Genomic DNA, 19,928 nt, shown 5'->3' on the forward strand with positions numbered 1-19,928 from the left:
CTAAATGGTCTTGTATCAAGTAAAAGCATTTTTAAATAGTCATTGTTACTCCTAGTACAGACATGTTAACCGCAGCACACAATGTTGTTTTTGTTTGACTCCTTTTCATAAGTGAGGTTATTCAGTCATATATAGTTTATTCAATTACCAAGCAAGAAAACAAACAACATAAGTGGGTGTAGAACATGATAATGACAGATCAAACAACCTCAACCGAATCCTCCAAATCGGAAAAGTGAGAGAGGTTTCTGACTGTGAACAGTGAATGAAATCAAGGAGCGGAGGAAAATAAAAAGAAAGAATGGATGTGATCCCCTAGGCAGCGCCCAAAACAGTGTCAGGTTTGTTCGGCCTGGTTGTGTAAAGACTAAACTTGGTGGAACTGGCAGCTCGCCCTCCCATTCACTCTCTGTACTCCCTCCCGCCACTCTATTCTAACCCTGTTGCTTTCAGGAAGAAGCATTCCTATGAAGTTCATCAGCCATCTTTCTTATCGCCCAAGTTTGGATGAATGGGCTCTTTGCAGAACAGCTTAGCATCAATAATAGATGTTATATTTGTTCGCTGTGCTTATTAAGACAAACATTACTGTTATTGAGCCTACTTAGTATCTAACTCATTTAACTCAGTACTTAGTATTTATCTCTTCCTTGTTTGTGCTGTGATTGTTTGAATGATCATTTTGATGATTGACAGCCACTCTGAACACTCTAACAACCTTCATAACACCACAGCAACCACATAGCAACATAATAAAACTACTTCAAACACCTTAGCAATAGTACCCGACCACTTTTTCTGCAACCTTGATTCTGAAAGCATCTTTCCCATTTTTTTTTTTCTTGTAGGGATTTAAAAAAAAGTTCTCATTAAAGAGTTATAAGCCATGAACCAAACCAACCAGCTACGAGGTGAATCACAATATTCTAAACTTTGATTTGAAGCAAAGAAGTGTTCCTTGCAAGCTCTTTTGGTGTGATTTGCTGGCCGGATTTTCTTATTGGTGGAATTATCTCTACAGCATCATGGGTAATGCAGTTTTTACCACAAATTCCACTGTTAAACACAATTATTTAAAAAATAAGTTAAAATAATGAAAACAGATGGCTTCAGCAAAAAAGTAGAATGAAAACTTCGGTGCAGATCTGTCTTTTAGGTTTTGTTATTGTGAATTATATCGTCAAACTCAATGTCCCTATGGAGAACAGGAACCGGACAGTTGCAATCTATTGGTAGAGATTTTTGCAGAATCATGGGTAATGCAGTTTTTCACAATGGCATTTCACAGTTGACCATGATTATTTAAAATATATGTTGTAATACTAAGTACTAAGTAATACTAGCTGTACCAAAATCGCATACCATTAAAAAAGATAAATAAAAAAAATGTGATTTTTACTTTCTAAAACCCTAAGTAATAATTCCTTAGTTATTCAATTATCATCCTGAGCATGTTAAATAGGAAAGGGGAAATGGTTTTGGCTTAACGAAAACACACTTCAGTAATTAATTATCCTAATCAGAAGCGGATCAAAACATCTGTTAGACACTGAGTAAGAATCTTGCATGGAAAAATATGTAAAAAACCTTTTGAAATATGCATTTCAGATGATCTTGTGCCCTGTAGTGAGTAAGAGTCACAGATAATGAAATTAATGGTACATTTAAACAGCGAGAACATGAAAGAATCCATTTTAATTTAATTTTAATTAGGAATGTTTATGGCGCCTGTAAGTTTAATGATGTTTCCTGTAATTGATGGCACATTGTGTGATCTCACCTCACACGGAGAGCACTTGACACATGGAGAGCATCATTTCCTGGAAAACTGAAAGACTAATTATACCTTTACCTATATGGGCACTCTTCCATTTGACACACACGTCAGCAGCACCTACATCAGCATAATTGAAGCAAACATGTCAAGCCTTTCTGATTTCAAGCTCTCCCCACACCCATTCACCCAATTCCACATCACACATCACAGCGAGCCTGTTCCACCTCAGCTCTGCAGGATGGGGTGGGGCTTTTGTGTTTAGATTGTGTGACCATGTCCTGCCCTGTGCTATTTGCTCTGTCGGCAAATCACATGATCCCCAGAGATCCAGTCCTATTTGTGAGGTACAAATGAACTGTTGCTGTTCACTGGCTTATGTAAATCAAGTGGATTTGAGACAGAGGTTATCATCATTATTTGGTCCATGCTGATCCATTTTTAAGATTCAAAATTCTTGCATCCCCCTAATGCAGAAGCTAAAGTGTATATGTTATGATCTCACAGGCTGCAAATTATATTAAGAATAAGATCTTATTGCTATCTATGATATAATTCAAAATTGATTTTTCAGTTTCATTTCAGTTATTCAATCCATTTAAATTTTTCTGACTGATTATAATTGAAAGTGCACAATCTGAATCATGTAGCTATAAAAGTATGCTGAAAAAATATGTATGTACAATAAGCAGGATGCAGTGTATAGACATCTTTCACAGTCCCCTTTGCATCTCTTGCGACCACATGTGGGGTCATGACCCTTAAGGTTGTGAACCTATAATTTAAAGGGGTAGTTCACCAAAACATGAAAATTCTGTGATCATTTACTTAACCTGTTGTTGTTCTAAAGCTGTATGCCTTTTCATTCTTTTTAACATTTTAACACTGTGGTCCAAATAACTTTGGACACTTTGACTTTCATTGTATGGACAAAATGACTGAACGGCACGAGAGATTTTTATTTTTTTTGCATGAACTAATGTGACTAATTATGTGACATTTTCTTGAGAAAATGTGAAAAAGTATCTAAAAACCACTAAACTACTGCTTTTCTCAGATTTGATCGTGCATAGTTTTCTGAAAGGATGTGTATTGTAGTTTTTGCTAAGGATAGCATCACTGTTGCTGTTGTTCATGCTTAGGGTTTGGGATATGAAAAATGTATCTTCTACTTACCCTGGCCGATGAGAAAATGAGTGAAATTCACTTAAATGAAGCAGTGACCCAACCCATATCTGTAGACCAGCATATCATAGACTTGGGGGTAGGCACTTTTGATCACCCAGTACAAGCTAGCAACCACATAGCAACTAAACCATAACCAAACCATATTGAACACCTTAGTGACTGCATAGCAACGTCATTGCAATCAACCAGAACATCATAATGGCTACTCTTGTACTAGCATGTGCTGCTCACATTGCCTTCATAAAATGTAAAAGACTAAACTAATAGCTTTCTCAAAATATGTATATTTATCCTTTCTTTTTAATATCAAACAATACTCAAATACACTTCAGATGAACCCTATTTAACCATAATGACAGTGTTACAAAAGGCAAAACATGGATCTTGACATCCATGGCACAAAACGTTGTCAAGTCTCCCCATGCATGAGTGCTTTAAATGCAACTTCTTCCACCCAGAATTCATTCACTCTCTTTCATTCTCTCTCTCTCTCTCTCTCTCTCTCTCTCTCTCTCTCTCAGTTTCATTTCAGTTATTCAATCCATTTAAATTTTTCTGACTGATTATAATTGAAAGTGCACAATCTGAATCATGTAGCTATAAAAGTATGCTGAAAAAATATGTATGTACAATAAGCAGGATGCAGTGTATAGACATCTTTCACAGTCCCCTTTGCATCTCTTGCGACCACATGTGGGGTCATGACCCTTAAGGTTGTGAACCTATAATTTAAAGGGGTAGTTCACCAAAACATGAAAATTCTGTGATCATTTACTTAACCTGTTGTTGTTCTAAAGCTGTATGCCTTTTCATTCTTTTTAACATTTTAACACTGTGGTCCAAATAACTTTGGACACTTTGACTTTCATTGTATGGACAAAATGACTGAACGGCACGAGAGATTTTTATTTTTTTTGCATGAACTAATGTGACTAATTATGTGACATTTTCTTGAGAAAATGTGAAAAAGTATCTAAAAACCACTAAACTACTGCTTTTCTCAGATTTGATCGTGCATAGTTTTCTGAAAGGATGTGTATTGTAGTTTTTGCTAAGGATAGCATCACTGTTGCTGTTGTTCATGCTTAGGGTTTGGGATATGAAAAATGTATCTTCTACTTACCCTGGCCGATGAGAAAATGAGTGAAATTCACTTAAATGAAGCAGTGACCCAACCCATATCTGTAGACCAGCATATCATAGACTTGGGGGTAGGCACTTTTGATCACCCAGTACAAGCTAGCAACCACATAGCAACTAAACCATAACCAAACCATATTGAACACCTTAGTGACTGCATAGCAACGTCATTGCAATCAACCAGAACATCATAATGGCTACTCTTGTACTAGCATGTGCTGCTCACATTGCCTTCATAAAATGTAAAAGACTAAACTAATAGCTTTCTCAAAATATGTATATTTATCCTTTCTTTTTAATATCAAACAATACTCAAATACACTTCAGATGAACCCTATTTAACCATAATGACAGTGTTACAAAAGGCAAAACATGGATCTTGACATCCATGGCACAAAACGTTGTCAAGTCTCCCCATGCATGAGTGCTTTAAATGCAACTTCTTCCACCCAGAATTCATTCACTCTCTTTCATTCTCTCTCTCTCTCTCTCTCTCTCTCTCTCTCTCTCTCTCTCTCTGTATCTCTCCTTCTTTCTACACTCCATGTGAAAAGCGCTCAGATCTGGCTTTGTGGGAGTGATTGTCACTCGCTTAATGAGCTTCTTTGCCAGGCGAGAGGCTTTGGCAGCATATGTCTCCCCAGTGCCTCTCTCGCTCCGCACCATTCTGCGCACTAGTGGCGGGGCTTCTCTCCCGTGTCTGCTGTGGTAGACGTTTCTCTGGATTTCCTCAGCACTCTCTGTGTTTCACGCCTGTGGGATTAGACTGTGCAGAAGAGGAAGGTTCGTCTGTCTTTTTGAGGACGAGTGGACAAGAATGAAGCAGATTCCTGTGAGTATTTAGGCTTCTGTGTGATGGGTTTGTCTGAGCTTGAGATAAAAGCGTGCCGGTAGAGGGAATTACTACTGTAGTAGTGCGTGCTGTGACCCCCGCACGTGTGTTACAGAAAGCCTTTGGAGGGACAGTGAAGCAGTGTGTGATATGCAAAATGATTGTCTTTTTATCCAATGCTTATATAGGATTTAATATTAAGTGTGACCTTTTATATTTTTGCACTTTATTTTTTTCTTGCATGTTTCCTGTGACTAATTTCCATGTCAGATGAATTTTACTTTTTATTTCACGCTCATATTAATGTTTTGGCTTATTAGCTCTCATGTTCTGTTATCTATTTTATAATAAGCTAGATTGTTATTGTTAATTACATTTTTAATGTTATGAGAATTGTTTAAAAAACAACATTTTAACTGCTAACATGCTTCAAACATCTTTTTGCAATCTTAGAGACCACTTTCTGTATGCAAATAATTGAATAAATGTAATTTTTTTTAAACACTTCTGTGTATAGATAGACTACTGATTTTGATCCCAAATTTCCCTCTAATAGAAAGAATGTTACATTTCTAAATAAGTGCATGTCAACTTTGTGGTACAGCAGAGGCTTAAAAATGTAAGCAATATCTGCCTACTGGGTTTTGATTCGGTCCAAAAAACATTTTTGGGGTGGAAATGATTATTATTATTATTATTATTTTGAGGAAAAATAAGTGTTTAATTTAAAATCAATACTTTTAATAAATAATTATGCTTATGTGTACACATGCATTCTTAGGGTCTCTGAGACCCCAAACATAAAAACAGCAAAGTCAATCTTAACAGTACATGAATGTTCAACCTGTTTTTCTTGATTATGTGTATGCACTTTTCTTTTATTACTATAATGTTGGTTATTTGCTATGAGAAAAGTTGTGGAAATGGTTTATTTGCTCTGTAACTTCATTCGTTAATCTTTGGGATTTTCTTAATAAGCATCTCCATGAGGTCATGAAAGTGTGTCCAATAAGCACCTTTTTTGGAATTCGCAATTTTGTGTCGTGTTCTGTTTCATAACACGCTAATAAAAGACCAGTGGTTTATCTTAACGTTGAAATTATAAAGAAATCCGGATTGTTTTAGTGCTTCCGACAGAACTGCCAAGTAGCTTATTTAAAACAAGATTATCCAGATGTTAAGGAACAAGTTTTAACATGTTCTACATTAATAGCTCATATGAATCACCTTCTTCTACACACCACAAAAGTCAATAGACACAGGTGTGCCATTGTTTGGAAAATATACAGAGGAGAATTAGTGTGGTATTTACTCTATGACAAACACTGGATATTTCTTTGCCTTAGGAATAAAAAATTCTACCTACAAGAGGAAAAAAGTAAATTAGCTTTAGATGTGTCAGGGGAAGAAGATAATCTTGGGCACAAGTTCTATTCATCTTGTCTGGCTATAGCCAAATTTCATCCTGGGAGATTGCCAACATCCGTCAGATCTGAATGAACGTAGCCAGGGCTCTTGCTGTGTCAGTTCCCACAAAATAACACTCCTGTCCCCCTGGTGTGCCTGTTTCCAATCCCCTCTACTTCAGGCCACTCAACACGGATAACAGCCTAATATGATCGCTGTCCAGGGCACGTAGGCTTCCACTCATCTCAAAGACTTCAAAGAAAGAGGGTAATGAAACAAAAATATTATAAAAGCTGAGACACAAAAGGGAATTTCTCACTCAGCCAGTTCCTTCTCACGTGTAGTGAAGTGGCACATATAGGGACATTTTTACGCTCTCTCTGTCTCTCTCTCTCTCTATCCCTCCCCCTCCTCCCTACTTGACAGCACATCTGTGATTGCTGAGCATTTGAAAGATCTCTTTCATTCTTCACAGCCGACTTCTGCACGACTTTAGCCGTGCGGACAATTTGTTTCTTTCTCGCTCTCAGGTTGGGCTCTATGTATTTGGGCCCAACAACACATCTGTAGAACATTGCGTTCTGGTCATGAACTTGTTTTAAATAGTTGAAATTATGAAATACTGACTAGCAATGCAAGACGCCTGCTGTATCTTAGGGTACTTGAACTTTACAGCTTTTTGTGTGGATCTGATACGTCACAGTTCATTCAGTTCATTTGGTTGGTAAAAATGCAATCTGGCCTAATTTGCATTAGTGAATCCTGAGTATAATGCATTTCTCATTACTGTTTGCTTTCACTGAAATTGCTTTTTGCAAGCCACATTGTTTGTTTCTTTTTCATTTGTTTTTCAGCAGACAGAAGTGAGTGCCAATCTGTATGTGTTTTGGTTTGGTAGTAAAACCAGTAAGGTAAGAACATGAATAAAACAGTGAAGCTTGTACCTTCTCCTGAGTCATTATATATTTACAGCTATAAACATTTGACGTTTGGACTTAAATTGATGATGTAAATATATTGGAATTTGGATTCAACAGATACTTGTTAGGGCAGAAGGAGGGAATCTGTTCCAGGAGAGTAGAGCTGAGGACTTTGATTCCTCTAAGTGACTCTTTTGAATCGGTTTACAAAAAAAGGTTTGTTCATTAATTCTACAGGTTAAGGCATTATGCCAGTGAGTATTATGAGTGTATTATGAGTGATGTCAATTAATCATTTACTCAACTGAAAATTGACTCACATGCTTGATCTTGAAAAAACAACATGCCCTACAGATCCCTCGTTCAGTTTGTTCACAAACAAGTTAATTCAATTAGTTCACAAACAAGATTTATTCTCATTCAGTGACTCTCTGAGTCTTGTTTAATGAAGGGCTGTGTTCGTTTCATTGTTCCAACCAATGAAATGATCCTTCAGAACTCATATTTAAACTGTTTGCTCACTTTATAGTCTTTAAACGCAGGGAAGCAGTCACATGTTTCAAAGTTGAGAGACTTCAGTGAACGTTCACTTGTTTAAAAGATTTGTTCAAAAATACTGATTTGTTCAGATTTAGTAGACTATCAACTTATTAGAAAAAATGAATAGTACAGATACATTATATTTAGACCATTCATTTTGAAATGCAGACATGAACAATTAAAACAATATGGACTATAATTCATCTGTTCTTTAGTTATTCTCCTGGTGTGTATTTTTGCCCCAACAAGAACATTTATGAGAGGAAGTGAGACCTTTTCCACTAGAGAACCCACTCCATAAAATCAAGAAAAACATGTAACAGGTTGACACTCAGGAACTGGTCTTGGTTTGATGGCACTTTTAAAATAAATTGCACTGTTGACCAGGGACACGTTAATCTCTGTCATAGCAGTTCACAGGGGTCACAAGGTCATCCGCCATCTCTCCAGTGGGGACTTAAGGTTTGGAGCTCATTTCATTGATTATAGTTTTCTCATCTTTTTTCACACTTCTTCTCTAGCTCCTTCATAATCCATCTGTACGTCTTGGTCAATATGCCTTCATGTCATGAAGTTACAGTTTGCTCATCCACTCTCCCACTCCATCAAAAAACAATCTCTCCACTTCTCCGTACAGCAAGTTCATGATCCACGCCCATGCCATCCCTCGCCCCCATCCATCTACGTTCTGTCTCCTTCATTCACTCCCACATCCCCTGTCAACGACAGAGACGGTTTATGACTTCTGCTTCCCACTATCCTATTCCAAAGCTGTCTTCCACCTGCCCACATCTTTTTCTATTCTTGCCCAAATGCATGCTTTCTGCCTCTGAGCGCAAAGCGTCCCTGCATTCCTTACTCATCCCCCTGTCCCATCCCATTCCCCCTCGAAGCCTCGTTCAGGCTACTGTATTATTGATGGGCTGGTAATTGAACCGTTTAGTCTCTGGCATGCATGTTAAAAGCGACTGAAGCGGAGTCAAATCTCAGTTAGCTATAGTTATTTTTTAATATCACTTACATATTTTAATCTCATTTAGAGTAATTTCTCTGCTTTGCGCAAACAGAAGTTTTAATAATATATATATATATATATATATATATATATGTTGTGTAGCTGATGCCTGTTGAAGGTGGTATTTATGCATTGTTTATGCTGATTTTTAACAGTTTAGCAGCATTTTGAAGTGTTAGAATTGCAGATGTTTTAAGATTAATAGATATTGTATTGTAGAATGATAAGGGCAGACAGGTGCTCATAATAAAGAAAAAAATCACAAATCTCTTTAATAATATCTTTGTTTCTCCAAGAGAGTGAGATTACATTTTTGTGTTAGTTTCCTGCTTCTCTAAGAAAAAGCCCCCATGCAGTTAACTCTTGTGTCTCATCTGAGAAATCTCAGATTTCTCAGACAGTCTCAAACTGTGCTCAGAACAAAAAGTCATATATTTCTCATAAGAGTATTCAGTTCAAATGGACCCTATTCACAAGACTGTGATGACGCGTTTAACGGTCATCAGCATCATAAATCCTCGAAAGTTTTTCATACTTGTATTTTTTTAAAAATGTATGTACATTTATAACCCTATTCTTTGTATTATATCACCTTTGCATCAAATTACTAAAAAACAGTTAACGCTAATGCGAGGGTGTTTCTAATGCAGTGTCTATGGGAGGGACGGTAAATTTAACACCGTTCTCTCTTCTGACAGCCGTTATCAGTCTCTCAATTTTTTTCCTTTTATTGAAAGTCATGAAAACACTATCGTGGAGTTTTTCTTTTACTATTTGAGCAACTGGGAATGCAAAAAAATATATTTGTGGTGCTCTCCCATTCACTGCTCTTCAAGTTTACCCAACTATGACGACTACCGCTGCTGAGAAACCCGGAAATGTGAAATCCTCGAAAGCTTTTCATATTTGTATTTAAAAAAAAATGTGTCTACATTTATAACACTATTCTTTGTATTATATCACCTTTGCATCAAATTACAAAAAAAAACAGTTAACGCTAATGCGAGGGTGTTTCTAATGCAGCGTCTATGGGAGGGACGGTAAATTTGACATCGTTCTCTCTTCTGACAGCCGTTATCAGTCTCTCAATTTTTTTCCTTTTATTGAAAGTCATGAAAACACTATCGTGGAGTTTTTCTTTTACTATTTGAGCAACTGGGAATGCACAAAAATAAATTTGTGGTGCTCTCCCATTCACTGCTCTTCAAGTTTACCCAACTATGACGACTACCGCTGCTGAGAAACCCGGAAATGTGAAAAAGGTCCATTAGTTGTGCTATGAACAGAAACATTTACTTGATAGTTCTATAATCTTATTGCAGTCTGCATGTGATGAATAAAAAGTTCAAAAGAACACTTTTTTTGAAATATAAATATTTTGTAACATTTTTGCTGATTTTTCCTCTTGATTTTTCTTTCTTTCTTTCTTTCTTTCTTTCTTTCTTTCTTTCTTTCTTTCTTTCTTTCTTTCTTTCAATGGTAGGGCTCACAGTTTCCACAAAATATTCCACAAAAACTCTTTTCAGTATTGATAACAATAAGAAAGAACTGTTTCTTGAGCAGCAAATCAGAAATCAATTCGAAAATTCAGATATAAATTGCATTTTAAAATATGTTAAAATAAAAAAGTATTATTTACTATGCTCATTCATATAACATGTTGTTGCTGCTGAAAATATGTACTCTAAATGTAACATCTTTATCCTTTTTCTGTTTTTGTTTACACTGTAATCAAGCTAAACGAGAGATTAAAGTGACTAAATGGATGAAACACTCTTCATTATAGCACAAAATGAGGTGAATTTGCTAATTGCTCTTTAGTGTCAGTAATCTCACCAATTTTTTAAATGTGCTGGAGAGATTAAATCAGAATCGGGGTCTTATCCAAAGGTTTGAGGAGGATACACAGCCATCAAGACTCTTCAGGCAGCAGAATATATTAATCCAGTTTGACAAAACGGGGATGGAGCTAATCCCATTAGTGGCCTTCACAGTGTGCACACAAAGTTTTCATACTAAAAGACACTGTGCGTGTGCTGTATAGCAGATATCTGTCTGCTTATTGACAATACAGTGGTACTGAGACCATTTGAAGTAGAATTACTGTAAACAGGCAGCTTTGCTTGCATTGACTCTTTCCTTGCTAGTTGTTAAGAGCGCTGTCATGCACTCTTAAAAGTATAGTTCACCCAAAAATGGAAGTTCTGTTATAATTTACTCAACTTCATGTTATTTCAAACCTGTATTTCTATTGGAACACAAGAGATTTTGAAAAATGTCTCATGCTATGAAGGCAATGGAATCCAATGTTGTTTGGACCCCAACTTTCGGTTACACTTTATTTTACAGTACGTGTACTTATAGTGTACTTACATCGTACTTAACCCAAGAAAGTAGTGGGAGGTGCAAGGTAATTAAATGTGTTAATGTTAGGTTTAGGGGTAGGTTCAGGGTTAGTACCTAGTTATTACCAAGTTATTGTAATTGTTATACACAGTATGTACAGTACATGCGGAACAGGGCTGCTACCCAACTTTCTTCAAAATGTTTTTGTTTCACAGAAGTTAGAAGGTCATGGAGGTTTGGAACAACTTCTCTTTAAATTAAAAACACTTTGATATAATAATAATCTTTTCTAATATTTATCTCTATTACTGTATTAGATGCTAGTTTGATCTGGGAATTGGCTGGGCGATACATATCCAATACTGATACTGATAAATTAATTTAAAAAAAATAAAACACTAATATTAGTTAATAACCAGTAGATGAATTGCGTATCTCTACATGTAAGCATCAGATGCATTTCTTCTGGTTATTTATTAAAGTACGGCCAGTAATAATCAGATAAATGGTGATGCTTTGGCAGTGACGGATCCTGTTGTGGGAGGAATAGATGTGATTGTTTTTCCTCATAGAGTTGAACAGCCAACTGCTTCCCTTCCACTGCCAGTTTGCTTCCTATTTTTTCACTGTCCTGATTTACGCTTATCCTCCATGGCAAATGAGTCTTCACAGTGGGCGAGGCGAGTGCACGAGTGGCAGGACGCCATCAGTCAATTGGGGAGAAAAGCTTGCTCTTGATTTCTCTCGGCCCAGATTCTACCTTCTCCTCCTACTCTGGCTCTTACTCTAGACCGCTTTGCCCAGGCAATGCAAGGTCAGAGTTCACGCAGACCTTCCCACGCTGGGCAGCTTTTACCCCTTGCCAGTATCATTAGACTGAGATGTGGGGATTAAGAGCAGGCTGTAGTTGTTAAGAAAGTCCCACTTTGTTGTTTACAGGGTATTTCTTAGGTAGGCTGTATGGGGATGAGCTTTGTTAGTTTGAAAGTTGCAGATTGAAACGTTTAGAGGAGCTCTCTTTGGTTGCAATGTTGTCTTACTGACATTTCCTTACAAATCCACTTACGAGTGGATAGAGTTGATCTGATTCATGCTGATCTATTTGTAAGTGCCAGATTTATGATTTATTTGTAACTGAAATGCTCTTTAATAGGCCTTCAGGCAGTCTTGCTTGAATATTCCTATGAAGACATTTTATGACAAGAGACTTTTTTCAGTGAGAAGTGAAGTAGTCTGATTCGTTCAAGTGAATCGGTTTCTATGACATTAAACTTATACATATTACACTCTTACACATAAATGACTTATTAAATGACTCTCTCTTTCACATAGTGAAGGAAAATCTGATTCATTATTGTCAATCGATTCATAGTAAATGATTCTCTCTCATATATGTCGCAATGGAAAGTGTATTCTAGTGAATAGGTTCATACTAAACTCTCACATATTTTACCACGGAAAGACTGATTTATTTTGCTTAATCAGTTCAGACTAAATTACTCTTTCACATACATGTATATCGCTACTGTATGTAAAGACCAATGCATCACGGTTGGTACTAAACGACTCTTTCTCACACGTTGCAATGGAATGTCTGATTCATTCTGGTGAATTGATTCATTATAAAGGACTCTCTCATATTTTGTGACGTAAAGGCATTGTAGTGAATTGTTTTGATCAGATGGTTCATGTAAATGAGCATATTAACAAAAAGATTCTCTAAGTGTAGCACTTCAGGTTTCATTGTAACTAGTGCAGTAGTGTAAATCCAGGGTGCATTGTATTGGATCAGGATGATAAACATATGCCACCAGTAACACACCACACTGGCCATTAAATTACAATCCAATTAGCTTAGCACTTTACCTTTTGATTTTAATCTGGCCTCTAAAGCTAGACACCATCTGTGGGAGATAGAGCAGTCTCGAGGCAAGCGCTAGAGCATCAGGCATTGTCTTTGGCTCCAAGAAACGCATCCAAGTCCAACAGACCGTAGCCACAAGCCTTCAGTATGACAGTCAAGGGGTGCAGCAACCCATCCTTTCTAGTGACATCACAGAGGTCATCTCAGAGGTCACCATAACCAGCACTAAATCACAAAAGCTCTCCCCGGCAGAGTTAATACCATTATGAAAAAATGCAGGCATGTGGAGCAGAGTTCAAGCCCATCAGAAAACAAGAGCCCCCACTGAGGAATGAAGCGAATCGACTCATTCACACAGTGGTCAATTATTCAATTACTTCTCCGCTTACTGGTGTTTGACCTCTGTGTTTCCTATCGGATTTGTTAAGCAGAGGAGAAGATTAAAGGGAGGATGGGCTTCAGAATTCCGGCTGGAAAAGGTGGTGATTGAAGCAGCTGGTGGGGTTAAAATGGAGGGGCAGTGAAGTGTGGTTATCTCTCATGACTGGCCCTGAATGCTGAAATAAAGAGAACATAACAGTCCTGCACCAACCACATCCTTCTCTGGACTTTAATTAGATGCATGAATAAATGACCTCATATGGTTTCAAAGAGTCATCAATGGTTTTCTGTGAAAATGTAGCTCCTGAAGGGGTGGGAATGGCTGATAAAGTTGTATTTTGTGAGGCTCCCTGTTTTTCTCTTTCTCTATCTGCCTTCCTCCCTGACACTCTTTTGTTCTCAGAGTTAAGCGCGGATCTATTTTATTGTGTGTTTAACTAATTAAAGTCAAAAAGGAAGTGACCTAATGAGCCTGGGGCTCCAACCTACATGAGAACGGCTATTGTGCACCAGTGAGACTCAAACGAGTTGCAAAATTCGTATAGAAATACAGCCATTGAGATAAAGTTTCCTGTAAGTAGTCATTAATAGACAATTATATTCAAAGTGACTTCCAGTACAGGGACAATCCCCTGAAGCAAACTCCCCCAGTACTAAGTGCCTTAGGTGCACAATGGTGATGGATTGAGGTTTGGTTCCTAGGGGCCTTAAAATAACGGACACAGTAATGTATATACTATATCACAGGGGTGGCAAACTCCGGTCCTGGAGAGCCGCAGCCCTGCAGAGTTCAGCTCCAACCCTAATTAAAACTCACCTGCCTGTAGCTTCCTAGTAACCGTTCAGACCTTGATTAGCTCGTTCAGGTGTGTTTGATTAGGGTTGAAGCAAAACTCTGCAGGGCTGTGGCTCTCCAGGACTGACGTTCGCCACCCCTGCTATATCACAATAATGGAACACAGTGTATCACATACAGTAGTTCAATGTTGAATGTGACAACATATTTTAAAATATTAAATAAATGTATAATATACATTTCTATTAAGTTGACACTGTATTTATGTACAGTACTGTATTTTATTTGACAATAGAATATATTAATTTGCGATTAATCTCAAATTTTTTACTGTATTTATTTATTATTTACATTTTTTTGCACTGGCATCAGCAACTGGTATGCCCATTATTTGTCATTTACCACACATTCCTTGTTTGCATGTTTGTCTTGCATACAAATCACATTGTATTTTATTTATTTTAACTGTCAATAAAATAGTTTGTGATTAATCAAATTTTTCTTTTTTTTTTTTCTTTTTTTTTGTACACAATCTGCTACTAGTATGCCTATTATTCATATTATTGTAATTTTTTGGTTACATTTTTCCACATAATCAGCAACTGGCATGCCCATTTTTTGTTATTCATCACACCTTGCCCTGTGTCTTTGCCTTGCATACAAATTACACAATATATATATATATATATATATATATTGTGCATAATCCACTATTGGTATGCCTATTATTCGTCATTCATCACACATTTCCCTGTGCTGTGAGTTCAGTAAATAATATGACAACCAAATTTGGCTACTTTCAGCTACCAATAAGTGCTCTTAGCGCCATTTAATTTTGTTTTCAAAATCCATTCCAGAGAATCCCATAAATTTTTCTACCAAACTCACTATAGGAAAATTCTACAGATTCTGTCTGACCCTAATTATAGATGTTGCAGACCAACAGGCACCAGACGTCGTATTGTAGTTTTGGAAGTACAAGGCTGATTCCCAGTACACCATGTAAGGTGACCTCCATTAAAGTTACTCCGAGCAGCATTTTATTGCCAGCGCTGTTATGAATCTGAAGGGAAAATGGGCGTGAACTCGATTTGTCTCCAGCCAGATGTCTCGCTGGCGCCAAATTCCAAAAGGTTAAAGCAACTACTGATCCCGTACCACACATTCATCCACTTTGGTATAACAAAGCAGCATATTTCTTACTGCATATTTAAGCACATCTGCCAGCTTTGTGATTTAACAGCCATGTGGTTCTGCTCTCTCTATACTGCATCCAGCTAATCAAAATCTGTCACTGTTATAGTGCCATGAATTCATAATTCAGAATAATTTCTGCAACAGCTGCTGCACATTACCATAACTGCAGGGGGGCTCCATTTATTTAATTTTTTTAAGGTTTCATTTTTCGTATTCAGTGTTACGAAGGAGAAACGGAGGGAAGAAATGTGCCTGCCACACATGCACCGATAAACAATTTGCAGAAATACAATTCATGTCTCCAGGGACTCTGTGATAGAGAGCTTTAATATGGAGATTCCTCTCACAGATGCATTTCAAGTAAATACAAGTTGGGATAGACATTGACGCAAGTTACTCAGCAGGAGACATGCAGAATGTGCAAGTCTTTGTGTCTGTGCAGGTGACAGGGTTGTTTTTATATGTGATGTTGTGGGCTGACCGTAAGCATATGGTTGCTCGGAAGTCTGTGTATTGTTTATATTTCTTGTTTGCAGCTGACGTCTGGGTGCCAGTAAGATCTGTGCTGTGTTTTGTGCAGGTAGAGAGACCCCAGACTGTGTTGGAGTGAGATGTACTGACTCCTGGCAAACTGCAGCATTCCCTGTCATCCTCCGCTCTCCTTCGAGGCTTTGGCCAGTCATGCGGTTGCTACGGAAAATCCTCCTCCTTTTAGGCACTTGCCTTCATATGAGCTGCAAGTATCAGAGTAATGCCTTGGATATTCCACTTGAAGGTAAGTTGAATAAATGACTTTCTGTTCTATGTATTATTTCTGTAGTATTTTTCTTTTCTTTCATTGTAGAGTCTTACTGGGTTATATATTTGATCAGATTTTCAGCATTGTTTCTGTTTATTTGTTTGCCATTTACACAATTTGGCCTGTTTTTCATGCCCTCTGGGAGAAAAATTAGCTATGGAAGCCTTTTCCTACCTCAGATAAAAAAATAAATAAAAAGGAAATTGTGACTTCATTTCTTATTGCAACTTTATTTTTTAATTGCAACTTCATATTACACAATTGCACGTTATTTCTTACTTCTCGCTATTGAGACATCTCACAAATTTGACTTTATATTTCACAATTGAGACTTTCTATCTCATAACTGCAAATTCATATCTCACAATTATGAACATTATGACTTCATATTTATATTAATTGCTACATTTATCACACTTTAGACTTTTCGATATTTTCGTATCTCACGACTGCAGCTTCATATCTGACAAATGTGATTTCATTTCAGTTAAGACTTTACATCTCACAAATACGACTTCATACCACAACTGAGAATTCATATTTGTTATTTGCAATTTCATGCAATCACAATTAATATTTTTTATCCCATTTGCAACATCATGTCACACAGTTACATTTTTTTCATTCATTTTCTTTATATTTCAGAAATGCTACTTCATATCTCAAAAATGCCTTTATATCTCACGTTTATCTCATAATAATTAACGTATATCACAATTGCGACTTCATATCCCACAATTGCGACTTTATATCTCAGAATTGCAAGTTCATATTGCACAATCCCGAATTCATAACTCAGTTGTTATTCAATATATAACAACAGTAACTTCATTTTCATATCAGTTGTGACTTTATATCTCACATTGGTGACTTTATCAAAATTGTGATATCATATCTTACAATTGCAGCTTTCTCATAATTGCAACTTTATTTCTCATAATTTTAAGTTTATCTTGTAATTATGACTTTTTCTATCACAATGTGATATTATTATTATTATTATTATTTTACATCTATCACATAATTGTTTGTTTTATTTTTTACTCTGAGAGGGAAGCAGGCTTCCATATTGAGCACACTGTTCTTACAACTAATCTGTTTGAAATGGGTGTTTGTATGCAGGTTCACTCAAGCTGACAGCAGGTATCATTTATTGCTCGGGCTATGTATTTCACCGTTTCCAAGGAAACCAGATAAAAGTGTATTTTGTTGCTGTTAAATTATTCACCATATATCTTTAGGGCCTGAAAGATATCTTACAGGAACACAGCACTGCTCTTTTTTTCTGTTCTACTTTTATATAGTCAATCATGGACCTGGATTCAATTGTTTGATGACAATAAATTATTTGTTAGCAGTTCAAATTAAATCATATCTATATGGTTCTAACAAATCCCTGCACGCTTGTTTCTCTGTGTTCTTCCTGCTGCGGTGGATTTGTTAGTTTTAGCACACATGAACAGTAAGTTTAATGCCAAGCCATCCATAGAACTAGTAACTTCATCCATAGAGTCCATTATCATCCACCAACCATCAGATTTTTTTTGAAAATCATGCATAAATGCAGAGATTTGCTCTTTTGTTGGGGACATTTAGAATGAAGTAGCTACTGCCTCCATACTATGGTATTAGATGGGGATATCATACCATGGTACTTCATAATTATCATATCCATGTTCCTTGATGGTATTTGGATACCATGGTACTAGTATGGTACATCCTGGAATGTATTTTATTTTTTTTATCATGAAATTATATTTAAAAAATTGTGTACTTTTTGTAAACACAGTCTAATTCAAATTAGTTATTTTTCATAGACAGATACAAATTAAACACTGTTTTGTTGTTGTGGTTAATAGAGTAGAAATGTTAACCTGAATGTTCCCTCAAATCAAAGCATTTAAATGATTTTAGAGTGTTTTTTTGTGCATAGTGGACGACCTACATCATCAGAGCGAGCAAACCACTTTACATTTGACAAATTGTAACTAAATACCATCACTCCATCATGATTTTGATAATGCATATCCAATTTTACACTCAAGCTGTATTAGCCATTAGTTTCTTTCTGTTCTAAACCACAAACAAACTCTCATTGACCGGATCATTTGCCATTGCCTGATAACAACTCACTCTTTGGCCAACCACACAATCAATGATTCAATATCTAATTATGTTCTCCAACAAATATTTTGTTTACCTTTAGTCTTGTATGCATTGATCAAAACAGTTGACCTGATTGTGGAAAATCATTACAATTGAACCAAAGCCATTTCACATCACCATTTGCTGCGTGCAGGTTGCATGCTACCATTTTTCCTCTACAGTATACTGAGCTCTTCCTCTCTGGCTGTTTCTTTATCTAGTGGAGCAGCTGCCCACAATTACAGAGCACTCACCTGCATCTCTGATCGCCTTCCCTTTCGAAGAGAACTTTCCTATGAAGTGTGAGGCCACAGGAAACCCTGGACCGGAGTAAGCAATATACACACACAAATACGCTACTATTCAATAGTTTAGTGCATTTGAAAGTCTCTCCAAGGCTATGTTAATTTGATCAAAAATACAGTAAAAATAATAATATTACTGCAATTTGCGCTATTTGTTTTCTACTTTAATATATTCAAAAATTCTATTTCTGTGATGGCAAAGCTGAATTTTCAGCAGCCATGCTCCAGTCTTCAGTATCACATGATCTGACACTCAAGAAGAGTTATATTATTATCAGTGTTGAAAACGGTTGTGCTGCTTAATATTTTGGTGGAAAACATTATTTATTTCAGGATTTTTTTAGGGATTCTTTGATGAATAGAAAGTTCAAAAGAACAGAATTTGTATTTCAATTTCTTTACATTTTGAATTTCTTTAACAAACAGTTCTGTTTTTCCAGCCTCAATCTTATTATAAAAAATGCATTAATTTGTTCCAAACTGATCAAATTGGATCAGATTCAATCATGAAATAATCATGTTATCATATGTAGCTTGATAAAGGGGCGGAAAATTTCCAGAAACTTTCCATGGGAACTTCGTCCGGGGAATTTTGGAAATATTCCAAGTTTGAAACCAGGAATTTATGGGAATTTACGGGAATTTTTGGGAATTTATGGGAATTAATTGGAAATTTTGGGAAATTTATAAAACTATCATATACAAATAAATATAAACATTTTGTTTGATCATAGGCTCACATGCATGCAAACTAATACAAATTTTAAAAATGAAATTTTTTTGATTCTTGGGGGGGAATCCGTCATGCTTTTTTTCAGGATTTTTTTGATGAATGAAAACTTGTGAACAGTGTTTATTCAAAATAGAAATATTTTCTAACAATATAAGTCTTTACTATTACTTTTTATTAATTTAACACATCCTTGTTGAACAAAAGTATTAATTTATTTCAAAAAATAGAAAAGATACTGACCCCAAACTTTTGAATGGTAGTGTATTGTTAAAAAGGGATTTTTATTTTAAATAAACGCTGTTCTTTTTTTTTTAAACTCTTTATTCATCAAAGAATTCTGAAAAAAGAATCACAGGTAATAAAAAAAATATTAAACAGCACAACTGTTTCCAAAATCAATCATAAATAAGCATATTAGAATGATTTCTGAAGAATCATGTGACACTGAAGACTGGAGTAATGATGTTCAAAATTCAGCTTTGATCACAGAAAAACATTATATATAAGTATATTAAAATAGAAAACCATTATTTTAAATTGTAATAC

At 36.2% G+C, this 19,928-nt stretch overlaps 1 protein-coding gene across 8 annotated transcripts in view; it reads left to right on the top strand.

Annotated features, from left to right (window-relative positions):
- The window catches only part of chl1b (cell adhesion molecule L1-like b), a 94,713-nt gene that overhangs the window by 43,189 nt on the left and 31,596 nt on the right, over positions 1-19,928 (top strand). For 5 of the 8 annotated variants that reach the window (XM_016458572.1, XM_016458579.1, XM_016458576.1 and 2 more), the window contains exons 1-4: positions 4,760-4,934; positions 15,981-16,175; positions 17,644-17,661; positions 18,566-18,674. In XM_016458572.1, coding sequence (XP_016314058.1) covers positions 16,082-16,175; positions 17,644-17,661; positions 18,566-18,674 — 221 coding nt within the window. In that variant the 5' untranslated portion in view covers positions 4,760-4,934; positions 15,981-16,081. Of the gene's footprint in view, positions 1-4,759; positions 4,935-7,195; positions 7,253-15,980; positions 16,176-17,643; positions 17,662-18,565; positions 18,675-19,928 lie in introns of those variants that run through there. The other 3 variants (XM_016458574.1, XM_016458573.1, XM_016458575.1) reach the window with 3 other exon arrangements.

Source organism: Sinocyclocheilus anshuiensis, unplaced genomic scaffold (assembly GCF_001515605.1).
Source record: "Sinocyclocheilus anshuiensis isolate Anshui unplaced genomic scaffold, SAMN03320099.WGS_v1.1 scaffold615, whole genome shotgun sequence".
Classification (NCBI taxonomy): Eukaryota; Metazoa; Chordata; class Actinopteri; order Cypriniformes; family Cyprinidae; genus Sinocyclocheilus; species Sinocyclocheilus anshuiensis.